General features: G+C 40.0%; 1 protein-coding gene across 3 annotated transcripts in view; it reads left to right on the top strand.

Annotated features, from left to right (window-relative positions):
- The window catches only part of LOC133479805 (protein argonaute-3), a 50,464-nt gene extending 37,660 nt beyond the window's left edge, over positions 1-12,804 (top strand). For all 3 annotated transcript variants that reach the window (XM_061777240.1, XM_061777239.1, XM_061777241.1), the window contains 3 exons: positions 61-162; positions 248-447; positions 3,552-12,804. In XM_061777240.1, coding sequence (XP_061633224.1) covers positions 61-162; positions 248-447; positions 3,552-3,660 — 411 coding nt within the window. In that variant the 3' untranslated portion in view covers positions 3,661-12,804. The remainder of the gene's footprint in view (positions 1-60; positions 163-247; positions 448-3,551) is intronic.
- The last annotated feature ends 797 nt before the right edge of the window (positions 12,805-13,601 follow it).

Here is a 13,601-nt window from a genome sequence, read left to right as displayed (position 1 = left end):
GGCCAATACTTTTTCACCACACTGTAGTGCGAAGTAAGTGATGTGCGCTATGTTTGTCAGGTTGGACGCAGTGGAAACATTCCTGCTGGTACGACCGTGGACACTGACATCACGCATCCTTACGAGTTTGACTTTTACCTCTGCAGTCATGCTGGAATACAGGTAAGCAAGCTCTTGTTATGATATTGTTTTATTTATTATGACTATTGGCAATGAAATCCAAATATTTGCATCGTCTGTGTCGCAGGGCACCAGCCGGCCCTCCCACTACCACGTGCTGTGGGACGACAACTGTTTCACGGCCGACGAGTTCCAGCTGCTCACCTACCAGTTGTGCCACACCTATGTGCGCTGTACCCGTTCGGTGTCCATACCCGCGCCTGCCTACTACGCCCACCTGGTGGCCTTCCGTGCCCGTTACCATCTGGTAGACAAAGAGCACGACAGGTGAGGCCTTGGGGAGGGCATTTCCGGTATGAATGCCGGGAAAAATGGCACTGAATCTTGCTCAGTTTCAAACTTGGGACAAGACACCATTTAATACTAGTTAGAGATGTAACCATCATGAAATTCAGTGCACTCTCAATTCGGTGAAAAACAAACAATTGTGATAAACCGTAACCTACCGATCCTTGTTGAGAACAATACGAGTATGTCAACGTGACACAAGTCCTGCATTTAATACATTATTAAAATACATCATTCTTGTAAGATTCAGATTTTCCTCAAAAAAATATGCATTTTTTCTAAAAGACGAACTTTGAAAAAGATCAAACTTAATGCTTGAAAACGAAAAAAATAAACCTTTTTTCATAAGATGATGACTTTCTCTGGAAAAAAATTCACCCCTATTATTAAAAAATACGCTATTCTTGCAAGAGTCCAACCCTTTTTTGTCTCTAAAAATATTAATATGTCCTTAAAATGTAAACAATTTAAGGTATGCACTCGGAAGATGATGGTTTTTGTCCCTCAACAATATGACTTTCCATACCGCTTCTCCTCACTAGGGCGTGCTGGCGCCTTTCCCAGCTGACTTTGGGAGAGAGGTGGGGTACACCCTCAACTGGTTGCCACCTAATTGCAGGGCATATATAAACAACCATTCGCACCCACATTCACGCTTACGGACAATTTACCGCCTCAATTAACCTACCATGCATAGTTTTAGGATGTGGGAGGAAACCGGAGTATCCGGAAAAAATCCACGCAGGCATGGGAAGAACATGCAAACTACACACAGGCGAGGCCAGATTTGAAACTGGGTCCTCAGAACTGTGAGGCAGATGTGCTAACCAGTCACCCACAATACCATCCATCAATTCTCAATTCAATGTTTTTGGGATGTGGGAGGAAACCGGAGTGCCCGGAGAAAACCCACGCAGGCATGGGGAGAACATGCAAACTCCACACAGGCGGGGCCGGAGATTGAACCCCGGTCCTCAGATCTGTGAGGCTAACGCTGTAACCATTTGGCCACCGTGCCGCAATATGGGGAATTATTTTTTTTCATTTGCTATGTGCTATAATCATCAAAATAATACATGATTCAACCCAGGTCCTCAGAACTGTGAGGCAGACGCTCTAACCAGTCATCCACCGTGCCGCCCCCAACGATACAATTATTCTAATTTTATTGCTTAAAAAGATGTTATTCCCAGAAGGTTCGGACTTTGAAGGCACTTACTACTGTGGTGTGTTGACTTTACGAGTTTAATTGGTTCAGTGACCACGCTCGTAACACAAAACTAAAAATATTTTGTAATGTGTATTTTTAACAAAAAAAATATTTTCTACAGTATTGTAAAGTATGAAGTAATATAATTAAACAATGTAAATAATTGAACATTTTATTTTATCACAATTAATTAATTGTGCGGCTCCTTTTGGTGTGTGCGCCTTGGCCACTAGTTTAATACACACATACAGATGTACACGAAGTAGACGGTCACAACTGGTCATTAGGCTGCAGTAATACAAGTAGTTTTCGCAGAGAATACAAATGGCTATGAGAGTTGTTATATTGTCCGTCTACATGTGTTGCTGCGCCGTCTGTGTTCAAATATCCGTTGTGGGTTATAACACAGCTACATTGATGCTATTCATTAGCCCTCTATGGCGTTTCCCATTATGTGTTAGCATAAAGCTAGTGGACTTTATTTATTTAGATTGACAGAAAACTTCCAACAGGGAATCGCAATAAACTTCTTGAAGCAAGCATCAGGCCTCTTTTTTTTAAAGTTTGATGCCACCATCCAGCGCTCGTATAAAATTTTTGCTCTAAAGTCAAAGAAAAAAATCGGTCGGGTAAGGTACCACACTGTATTCTCATCAAATTAGGAATTTCTTTTTGCAACGTTGCAGCTGTTTCTCAAAGATGAACAACTTTTACGACTTTATTCTTGTAATCGTATCACAATTAATCGATTTAGAGACAATTAATTTAGAGCCAATTGTTTAACTTAAAATTGTCCAACTTAAAATTTTCCAAATTCTCTGATGTCCGCTTTTCAGCAGTAAATTTTCCTGGATTTCTGTAGTCCTTCATGAAAGCAGACTGATTATCTTGTTTAATCAAAAGACAAAAAGACATTTGCAAACATCTGCTTCTACTTTGGTAAAGAATGATCAACAATTTTCCTTTTTCTCTGCATTTTTACAATGCATGATTTTGCTTCTATCCATATGATCAAAACATGAAGTATTGTCTGTATTTTGTTAGTTTTTTCAAATAATTATTCTGAAGTTAAGCACTTTATTTGAACATGTAATACTTTCTTTTCATTTACTTGCACTTATTTTGAAATACACAGCCCTACTTTTATTTAGTAAATGAGAAAACACAGTGCTCATATGTTTGATTACCCAGGCAGAATTTGTAAGATGTTTACAATTCATGAAGGACCATGTGAAACACACTTATTTTATTTTAATGGGATTCAAATTAAACTGCCAAGCATTTCAGAAAAGCATTATCATTAAACAAAACATAACCATAAATAAATGAATGATGGTTGTTGTTCAGTTATCAGTCATATTTAAAAAATAAATATATAAAAATAAATAATAATTAATAATAATAATTCACAAATTCTGCCTGGGTATGTGAACTTATTGAGCACAACTGTAGATCTATGCAGTCATATGTACCCCTGTCATATTGGTATGGAAGTGTAGGCTACACCTTTTTCATAACTTCTCGGTGGCGGTGGCATACTTGAATGAAAGTGTACAGCTTTTTCGTAACCTTTAGGTGGCGATGGCATATTGGAAAGAAACTGTGCAGCTTTTTCATAACCTCTAGATGGCGGCATAAATTTATAAAATGTGAAAGTTTTTTTTTTTCCATTTCACCTCATCCCTATGTATAATGCGCACTATTGCCGTTTTGACAATTTTTATGGGGAAAAAAATGCACATCATCCACGCGAAATTATGGTATTCGATTACCCGATATAAAACTACCAATTTAACCTCGTAAGCTTAAGATTTTTTATTATTGGAAATGGTTCATCTTTGCACTCACTAATTGGTCTCTCTCCACTGTGCAGCGCCGAGGGCAGCCATGTGTCAGGTCAGAGTAACGGTCGAGACCCGCAGGCCTTGGCCAAAGCTGTCCAGATTCACCACGACACCCTAAGGACCATGTACTTCGCCTGAGCTGCAACCCACCCACTTACCACCACCATTTCCATCCTCCACGCATAAACACTCACACACACAGCCATTCACAGATGGCTTGCCAGTCAGAAAGTTCTCACACACACTGTCCTAGTCAATCCGGACCCGACACTGTGCAGAAGGAAGCAGGGAGGAGGAAGGAGGCACCCCACACTGGATTGAGGATGCAAAAACGCTGCTTTAAACCAGAAAAAAGAAACAAAACAAAACTCAGCACTAATATGCAATAGAAACCAGCCAACTCATTTTATTTCCATCCTTATTTTCTTTTGTGTTTACTTATATGCTGTAGTACCCCCTCCCGCCCGCTTCACATTCTACCCAGCTGCTCCCCAGCACCTCGAGTCGGTTAATAAGCAGCAGCACTTTTACATTCTTTTGTATGTGTGTTTTTTTAAGCAAACAAGGGAGTAGAGCAGAAGGTTCTCAGATTTCAAATTAATTTTTCCCTGCTTCCCTTCCTCCCTCCCTCTCATGAAATAACCAGTTCTTTGAGCACACTGCCACCAGATGGCTACGAGGTAAAATGGCCTCCCCTAAAATGCCTCATGAAAGCCTCCTGTTCTACTGTGGGTCAAATCTAATTTTAACAGTGAATCAATTCGACCATTAAAAATCTGGATTGTTTTTTTAAATGTGAAAAAACTTCAGGTTAAAACTTCTTCTGCTCACCTTATTTTGTTTTACTTTTTAAAAATAGTTTTTCTTTTTTTCTTTCTTTCTTTCTTGCATTACCCTCTAGTGAAATAATGTTGGTTCTCCTGTTCTGTTGCTGGTACAATTGACCATTAAGAATCAAAATTCTCTTTTTAAATTATGAATATGCACACATTTTAGGGTTACTACCCTAGTCTTTTTATTTTTTTTTATTTTAGATTTTTATTTGTTTTTGTTATTCAGGAATTTGCATTTGTTCGCATTGCCTTCTTGTGAAATACCAGTAACTAGTTCTTTGTCTCTTGTGCGACTTTGGATCAATTTGACGTGTAAAAATCAAGATTTTGTTTTTCAATATACCAAAATTTCAGGATAGCTTATTTTGCTGGTCTTATAAAAAGTATATATTTTGATATTATTTTTGGATTTGCATTTTTTTGTATGATTAATCAAATAGTAGGTCACATTGATCCATGAAAACAAACCAAATATAGCAGGAGGGTTAAACTTAAAATGGGTTAATTTGACCAGCAACATAACAGCAGGGTTAGACTTTACAATGGGTCAATTTGACCTGCAACATAACAGGAGGGTTAAACTTTACAATAGGTCAATTTGACTCATAGTGTCACAGTTGGGTTAAACGTTTCATTTCAATTTAACCCACAACATAACAAGACTGATAAACTTTCCAACGGGTCAATTTGACCCGCAGCATAACAGGAGGGTTAAAGATATCCACTGTCACTAGTTTCTAGTCTTGATATATTCATCACAGTCATCTGTGGACTTTTTTCTTATTTAAAGTATAACACTGTTGTTTCTTTTTATATCCCCATGTCGTTTTTATCATGTGAAGCTTTGACATGTTCTTTTACCTTGTTGGAACCATTTTATTTTCCCCGCAGCGCTTTATTTTTCCTCCTTTTGAGTGGGAGATCATGTCTGATTGTCTCCACTTGTGCAATAATGTGCAGAAGGAAGGGAAGAGTGAAATAATCGAGACGTTTGGCGAGAGATTCGCAGACTGTCAGGCACTTTTTCAGTTTTTTTTTTTTCCTGTTTTGGGTGTGCAAAGTGCAGTTTCGGCGACGTTTCACATTCTTACTTGAAGGATTTATACGCGTGCGTCGTTTTGGAATTCCTGAAGAATTACTTATTCTGGACCTGATTTCAGCATTGTTGAGTACAAAGGCCATAAAAGAAGACGGGAGTATTTAAGTGCCTGGTGGAATTGTGAATCGCGCCATGCCGAGCGGGCGAAATAACAAAAAAACGACTAAAGTTTCACCCGATGCCTCATGTTCTTCTCGGCAAACCGACTTTTCTACACAACTTCATCATCCTTACGTCGGTGTGTGTATATCATGTTTTAGCCTGTACCGCAGTGTTAGCTGGTAACTTTGCTTGGACACAGCAGTCCAATTGTCTTATCATCATCATCATAGTTCTAAGTTGAGACTGGCTTCAGAACCCCCCCAAAAAAGCTGAAGAGTCGAGTGGCTGACCAGTTTTCATCCGGTGTACTCTGTTAAAAACATGTGGTCACCACTCGACTCGTCTGCACTGCTGATGGTCTGAAGCTTTTTTTGTTTGTGTTTTTTGTGTGTGTGGGGGGGTAGTATGGATATTGCTTTACAAAGTTATCTGCACTAAAAGAAGCATGTGTTCTGGTTGTGAACACAGGCGTGGTGCTTGAACCGATGGAGAATCTGAACTAGAGACTAATGGGCAGGTTAGGAAAAGCAGGAAACCTCAGGGCACCCCCCGGTAGCCTGATGGGGGTGGGATGACCCTCCTACTACTGTAGGATATTCCCTGCTACTCGCGTGTGGGACTGCCCGACTTCCCTGGCCCCACTACCTGGTTGGGTATTGCAAGGCCTCCACTACCCCACTGGGTTTAAGGCTGCCCCCAATACTCTGATAGGTGTGAGATGGCTTCCCTCTACTCTGGTTTGTGTGGGATTGCCCAACTACATATTTTGGGTGATGTGATGGGCGGCTTCCGGCTTGGTGACTGTGGTACGGCCCTACCACTCTGGTGGTTATGGAACAGTCCCCGCTACCCTTTTTGGGTGTCGGACCACTCCAGCTACCCTGGTGAATGGTGATGGTGGGAAAGCGCCACTTCCCCGGTGGGTATTGGATGCCCCCCCCACTTACCTGATGATTTTGGATTATTCCCACTCTCCTGATGGGTGTTGGACAACCCCAGTACCCTTTTTGGGTTGAGGATGGTTCCCATTTCCCTGTCCTCTATGGGACAGCCACCCAGTACCACGGTAGATGTCTAGAATGTGGGGGTAGCCCTGAAAACGGTACAGTCTGGAAAATGTGTGTTGTCTATATATCCGCTGTTGCGTTGGACTACCATCAGAAGGCGTTTCCCTCCAGTGTGGAAGCTTGCGGTGGTCTCAGCCTCTGTGATGAAAAGCCTTTTAAAAAAGCCAGATCAAAAGTATATTTGTACATTTGAAATGATGTAATGCACACCGATTATTTTTGCTAACAGTTTAAAAAAGATGTAGTCTAATTATTCTTAGTAATAAATGTATCATCGTATGTTATGGTAAAAAAAAAACAACAAAAAAACTGTTAATTACAAAGTTTTTATTATAATTATTATTGCAATAGACTGTTGACTTGTGTCACTGTAAATTGTATAGTGTGTATGTGCAACCGGTGGCGGGTGGTCCAAAATAGTGACGTGTCTTGACTGTGACTGTCGTACTGTTAGCGATCGGTTGGCGGACTTGAAACCGCCGACCGGACGTCGAATGCTAATTTGTGTATTCAAAGAGAAAATATGTCGTATGGCTCCTGAATGTTCTTTGGCTTTTTTTGTGTCTCCACCCTGGTGCTGACACCTGCTCTTCAACGGGCAAGTGATCCATTTTTAAGATGTCGGAAGACTGAAGTAGGATTTTTAATTTTTTTTTAAATTTATTATTTATTTATTTTTTTTACATCTTCACAATTTGGCATATACGGCAGTTGCTGGTGCTTCTCCATGTAGAGTCTAAAGCTGAACATCTCTTCAGACGAGTGGGCAGGGTAGGAAAGCTGGAAAAACTGGTACTCAGGTGGGTGTGGCACAGGTATTTGAGCAGGTGTGTGATTAAAGTACCCAAACTAACCCATTGAATTTGAGGCAGCCCACAAAAACACTGAGTATGGTACGGCCCCCCACTTCTTCGGTGATTGAGGGATAGGCCTTTTATCCCTGTCTGTATCAAATGCCCCCACTACCCCTATGGGTGTGGGACTGCCCCCACTACCATACTCTTTCGTTTTGTCCTTTTTTGCCCACCTGCTGCTGACGCATGCTCCCGAATGGGCATGTTAACCACTCTTAAGAACTGTTGGAAGATGGATGTTTTTTTTGTTTTGTTTTTTTCCTTCCCCTCCCCCTCCCCCTTTGGACACATTTTACATGCTGGCAAATCATCTCCCCCCCAAACCCAGAGAACTTGTTTCTTTACCCTCAAGTTCCTACACAAAACCCCTTTAAACTTGAAGCAAGTGATATATGGTTGGTGAGGTGTCTCCGATTTGGATTCAACAATGACATATTCTATCAGTGTCACAGCTTTGTGACAACATGGAAGGTTAGTGGTGGTCTGACACACGTTTACAAGGCTTTGCTTTTAGCCAGAAAACCATCACTTGCCAATGAATGAGCAAACATGAAAAGGAGTGGTGCAAGTTCAAGGGACGTTTTGCTAGGTTTTTGTAGAAAAGCTGTCTCCCTTTAAAGTGGAAGGTGTTATTCCACAGAAAGTAACGGTCCACACAGAAAGTGCCTTTCCTCTTGACTCTACTTTTTCAAGAAACTTTTTTTTTTTTTTTTCCCCCTCCCTGAGACTGGCAAACAAAACTGGCAGTGTCTTGGACCTTGGATGTTGTTGTTGGTATAGCGCAATGTGGAAAACCATGAATGTCAAACACAGCACTTTAGAGGCTGCCGTTTACACTCTTGACGTTCAGTCCGTGCCGTCTCAACCCGGAGTCTTTTATCACCACTCTGACCTTTATAGATGGCGGTGGTGTTGGTGGATATGGACTGAAGCTTTTGTTTGTCCTGACGGGCATTCAAAAAGATAGAGGCCAGCATCAGTATTGAACAGTTCACTGAGAACCTGGCACGCGCTAATGCTAGTGCAATGTCGGGGGGGAAATGAGCCAGTAGGGCGTCGACTGAAAGGGTCTTCAGTCTAATAGGGATGTGGGGGGTGAACTGTGTTGTTTTTTTTTTGTTTTTTTTTTAATAGGGGAGTTCTCGGAAACACTGCACCTCACTTACCTTGGTATGCTGCATAATGTTCTACGTCGTAAGAGAAAAATGCAAATTGCTTATATGACATACATATTCACTCCTGATCAGACCAGTTGAAAAATAGCAATAATTTGCATTTTGCACTGTTGGATCTTGGTTCAAGTAGTTTCCATCCATCCATCCATTTTCAAAATGCAAAAATAACAAATTGAAGTGAGAGGAAATGAAGTAAGAAATGTATTGCAAACAACAAAGTGAAATGGATTATTCAGCTGATCAAAAGACCACAGCCTTTAAAAGCCAAGATCTGCTCAAAAATGTGGATTCAGTGGGTGTCATTCACTAACTGTGCGTACACAGATTTTTGCTTAAATTGTGCATATGCACGTTTGATGCACACATCTGTAATTTTTCTACGTTTGTACTTTTGTTTGTACTCTGCGACCAAATCTAGAAGCTCCTCAGACCATGCGTATGCACAAATAATGCAGGATCAGCTTTCAAAAAAACATCTAACACATCTTTTACCCAAGATGCACAACATATTGGAACTATAGTCATTTATAGGCATTTGTCTCAATATATTCTTTTTCTCTTCTCTTTTAACTTCCAACGCTAATTTCATGAATTTTATCAACTACAAAAGCCTATTTGCTGTGCTATATTTATTCATTACTACTCTGTATGTGAATAACAATACAGTGTTCATTCTCTGCGCTTATATTGTTTTTTCGTATATATTTTGTGCCACAATCTCTAATTTAACTTCGGTATTAATTAAAACTGTTTAACATGATTATTATATGTTGTCAGTTTCTGTGTTGAGCAAGCTTTCCGATTATATCAACTTTTTTAAAAAAATAATAAAGACCTTGGTTTTGGCGCTGTCTCTTGTGACTAAAACTCCATGCATTGGCTGAGATGCGCCAGATTGATGCCCTTTTATAGGGAAATGGTTTATGCAGATTTCACGAGCTCGTCATTTAGAATTAATTTTGATTCACTAACATGTGAATGGTGGTGTGAAGAATATAGCATCATGCATCTGACTGTGATTTTGCGTATGTGCTCAACAGAGTGAGAACATGACGCGTTTATCAGCGAATGAGGCCCAATGTCATTTTCTGTCAGGTATTCACACTGTCATGTCAAAAACTTTTGTTTTTGAACGTTGTTGGAATGTTGAGATTCGTAAGCAAAGCCCTCTTGCAACGGCCCATCACTGCTGAGGTTGGATGCAGTAACACATTCATTTTTAATTTCTTTAAATATCCTGAGTGTTATGGAACAAAAACGTCAAGTGGTAGACGCAATAAAATTTCACTGGCCGGAGGATCCAATTGGCTGTCTGTCAAGACACATGATGATCCTCTACCCAAATTAAGGGATTACTGGTACTGACTGCAGGCCAATAACCATCAGATGGCATCTGCTAGAGAAGGACTTTAAGAACGCAAAAAAAAAAGAGGCCTCGTCTCCTTCAATGCCACAAAATTGTCCGTTTGGACTTTGCAAGAGCGGCACGTTGCTCGACTGGTTAGAGCGTCTGCCTCAGTTCTGAGGTCTGGGGTTCAATTCCCGGCCCGTCCTGTGTTGAGTTTGCATGTTCTCCCCGTGCCTGCGTGGGTTTTCTCCGGGTACTCCGGTTTCCTCCCACATCCCAAAAACATGCATGGTAGGTTAATTGACAACTCTAAATTGTCCGCAGGTGTGAATGTGAGTGCGAATGGTTGGTTGTTTATATGTGCCCTTTGATTGGCTGGCAACCACTTCAGGGTGTACCCCACCTGCTGCCCGATGATAGCTGGGATAGGCTCCAGCACGCCCGCGACCCTAGTGAGGAGAAGCGGCTCAGAAAATGGATGGATGGACTTTGCAAGAGAGTACCAAACATGGGACATTGAAAGGTGGAAGAAAGTTTTATTCTCTGATGGGAATAAATTTAAGATGACTGTCCTGATGGCTTCCAATGTTACTGGCATGACAAGGAGATCCCACTTGAGATGTTTTCTACGCGGCACAGTGGAGTCATGATCTGGGGTGCTTTTTCCATCAATGGAACAATTGAGCTTCAGGTCGTCCAGGAGTGTCAGACACTGGCTGGCTATGTGGAGATGTTGCAGGGGGCATCCCTCATGACTGAGGGCCCTCGTTTGTGTGGTAATGGCTGGGGTTTTCAACAGGACAATGCTGCAGTTCATAATGCCCACCTGACAAAGGAATTCTTTTTGAGGAAAAACATCACTCTTTTGGACTTTCTCATGTTCTAATGATCTAAATCAAATTGAGAACATTTGGAGATGAATGGCAAGGAAAGTTTACAAACATGGGACATCAGTTCCAGACAGTGGCTGCCCTCCGTGAAGCCATCTTCACTTGGAGCAATGTTCCCACAAGCTGCCTGGAACCACTCATATCAAGCATCCTGAAACTCATTTTTATTATTTTATTTATAAGTTATCAAAAGGAATGGTGGAGCTAATCATTACAAGTCATTTTTTGTAACTTTCTTTCTATTTTAGTTTATTTTTTTAATTTTTTTTTAATTTTTTTTTTAGCTATGGGCTTAAACGTTTGATCAGATGATGAACAGCCTTTTTCAGTTTGTTGTTTGCAATAAATTGCCTTCTCCAAAACAATTTTCTAACTCTTATTTCTTTTGGAATTTTGAAACTCTAGAACATTTTTAAGATTCAACAGTGGAAAATGTAAATTCTTTCTATTTGTCAACTGGTCTTAAAATTTTGATCAGGAGTATATCTATCATGCTCGAGTAATGCCTGACATTCTTATAACTATTTTAGAGTCCAAATACATAATTGTAAAAAAATATATATAATATATATAAATTTTTTGTCTTAACAGTTATCACATTTTTTAAAAATGTGTTCTTGAGCCGACGTTTCCTTTTTGTTGTCCTATTTAAATGCGTTATTGAAATAATAATAAAAAAAAAAATATATATATATATAAGCTATATATATGGAGTATTTTATGGCATATTTATTGTTTTTTTTTTTGGGAAGGTGTTTGGAACCTTATTTTCATACACGCAAGCACAACAAAAGGCGTTTGCGAACGGGCTGATTTTTAAACAGGACGTCCTCCTAATTTAGCCTCCAAATGCCAGTCCAGATAAACGGTTTCGGACCCGAGTGTCTGGCATGTCAATTCCATCTGGAGGATTACACTGTGTTTACGGGTGGAATTTCCCGATTAACCAAAAATGCACTATAACCTTTGATTTTTTTCAGTTTGCAACAGAGATACAGAGAGACTGGAGGAGTCACAGAAAGGCAGAGTTGGATGTAAAAAAAAAAAAAAAAGTACTGAAAAGATTAGCAGTTGAACATGGAGTGCATTTAAAAGTTTAGACGAGGTCAAATTAAATTCACCCGTAAAGGTCATAGTGCATTTTAGGTTAATCCTGAAATTTCACCCATGCAGAATATCAAAATTTTTTGTGAATAGCGGATCTACAAAAGGTCTTGTGTCAAGTTCTTGTGCCACAGGAGGATGGGTGTCAAGGAAAAAAAAAAAAAAGCCTTAAGTGTGTCCTAAGCCTGCCTACTTGAAACCGATCATACATTTTGTCTCTTCTCTTTCCAAAACCACTAAAATTGCTACACTAAACTCTGTACGTTCGGGACTGTCCAAGTTTTTTATCAGCATATTTTCTGTTCTGTCTGGCTAACCCGAGCGTCGAGTACATTGCGACGACAAGATCCGATCCGATCCCGATCAGGAGGCTAGCTAGCGAGACCTGTGCCTGTATTGCGTATTTTCGGCACTTGAGCAAACAAGATTGTACTTTTTCTTTGTTACAAAGCGAAATACTGTAAACCCTCCATTACTTATTTTATCCATTTTTTTTTTCCACCCCGTCAGCATTCCAATACCGACGTTGAACCAAATATTGCGAAAGAGATTAGATGTCCCGATTGCTCGTCCGTGGCCAAGGAAACGTCATTTAAAACTTTCTTCAGCAACGTAACATTTCATTGCATCAGTCGCATGTCTAAGATCTCCGTGACGACGCTTACATGATTTGCATTTGTCACAAATGTACTGAATGCTCGATTCCTTTCTGTAACTTCTTCCTTTAGGTTGTTTGCATATTTTAGTGTTGCTTTGCTTCTGTTTGAAATGTACGTATGACTAATACTTGCAATAAAATGCTTTGCTTTACCTTGGTCGTATGCACAGAGACCTTTTTGGTGAAGTGCTCCTATAATTCGGAATTTAACCTTTGTGTGTGAGATGATAACCTGTAAACAGAAGTACAGATACTTGTATGGGGGCGGGGGGGAGAGAAAACACTGATTTACCTCCTGTACTTAAGCAAAATAGTACTGATTCTAAAATGTACAATTATAGTACCTGTTTTAATAACCTACATTTGTCTGCACACAAAATGGTTTCCCTCTTTTACATTGCTGTGAAAAAGTATTGACCCCCTTCCTAAATTATATATTTTGCATCGTTTCCCCACTCTGTTTACGATCATCAAACAAATGTAAATATCCGACAAATATAACCCAGGTGAACTTAAAATGTTGTTTTTAAATGATTTCATTTAAGGAAAAGAAAAGAAAACTTCAAAGTTACCTGAGCCTCTGTGAAAGAGTAATTACCTCCCTTGTTAAATCATGAATTAATTGTGACTGATCCCAGTTTTTGGTACATTTTTACTGATAACACCCAAGCCCGATAACCCCCAGACCTGTTTAATCAATAAATCAGTGAAACAGAATTTGTCCCGACAAAAGATGTAAAAAAAAAAAAAAAAGATGCAACAAAATGACACGATCAAATAAATTCCAGAACAGTTGAGAAATGAATTGACATCGATCAGTCTGGAAAGGGTCACTGATGGTGTAGTGGTGCACTCGCCTGATTTTGGTGCGGGCAGCGTGGGTTCAGTTCCCATTCAGTGACGGTGTGAATGTGTCTGTGTCTATATGTGCCGTGCAACTGACTGGCGA

Source organism: Phyllopteryx taeniolatus, chromosome 6 (assembly GCF_024500385.1).
Source record: "Phyllopteryx taeniolatus isolate TA_2022b chromosome 6, UOR_Ptae_1.2, whole genome shotgun sequence".
NCBI classification, from domain to species: Eukaryota; Metazoa; Chordata; class Actinopteri; order Syngnathiformes; family Syngnathidae; genus Phyllopteryx; species Phyllopteryx taeniolatus.
The sequence above is the reverse complement of the archived record's forward strand: the minus strand, read 5'-3'. Positions and strand labels throughout refer to the sequence as shown.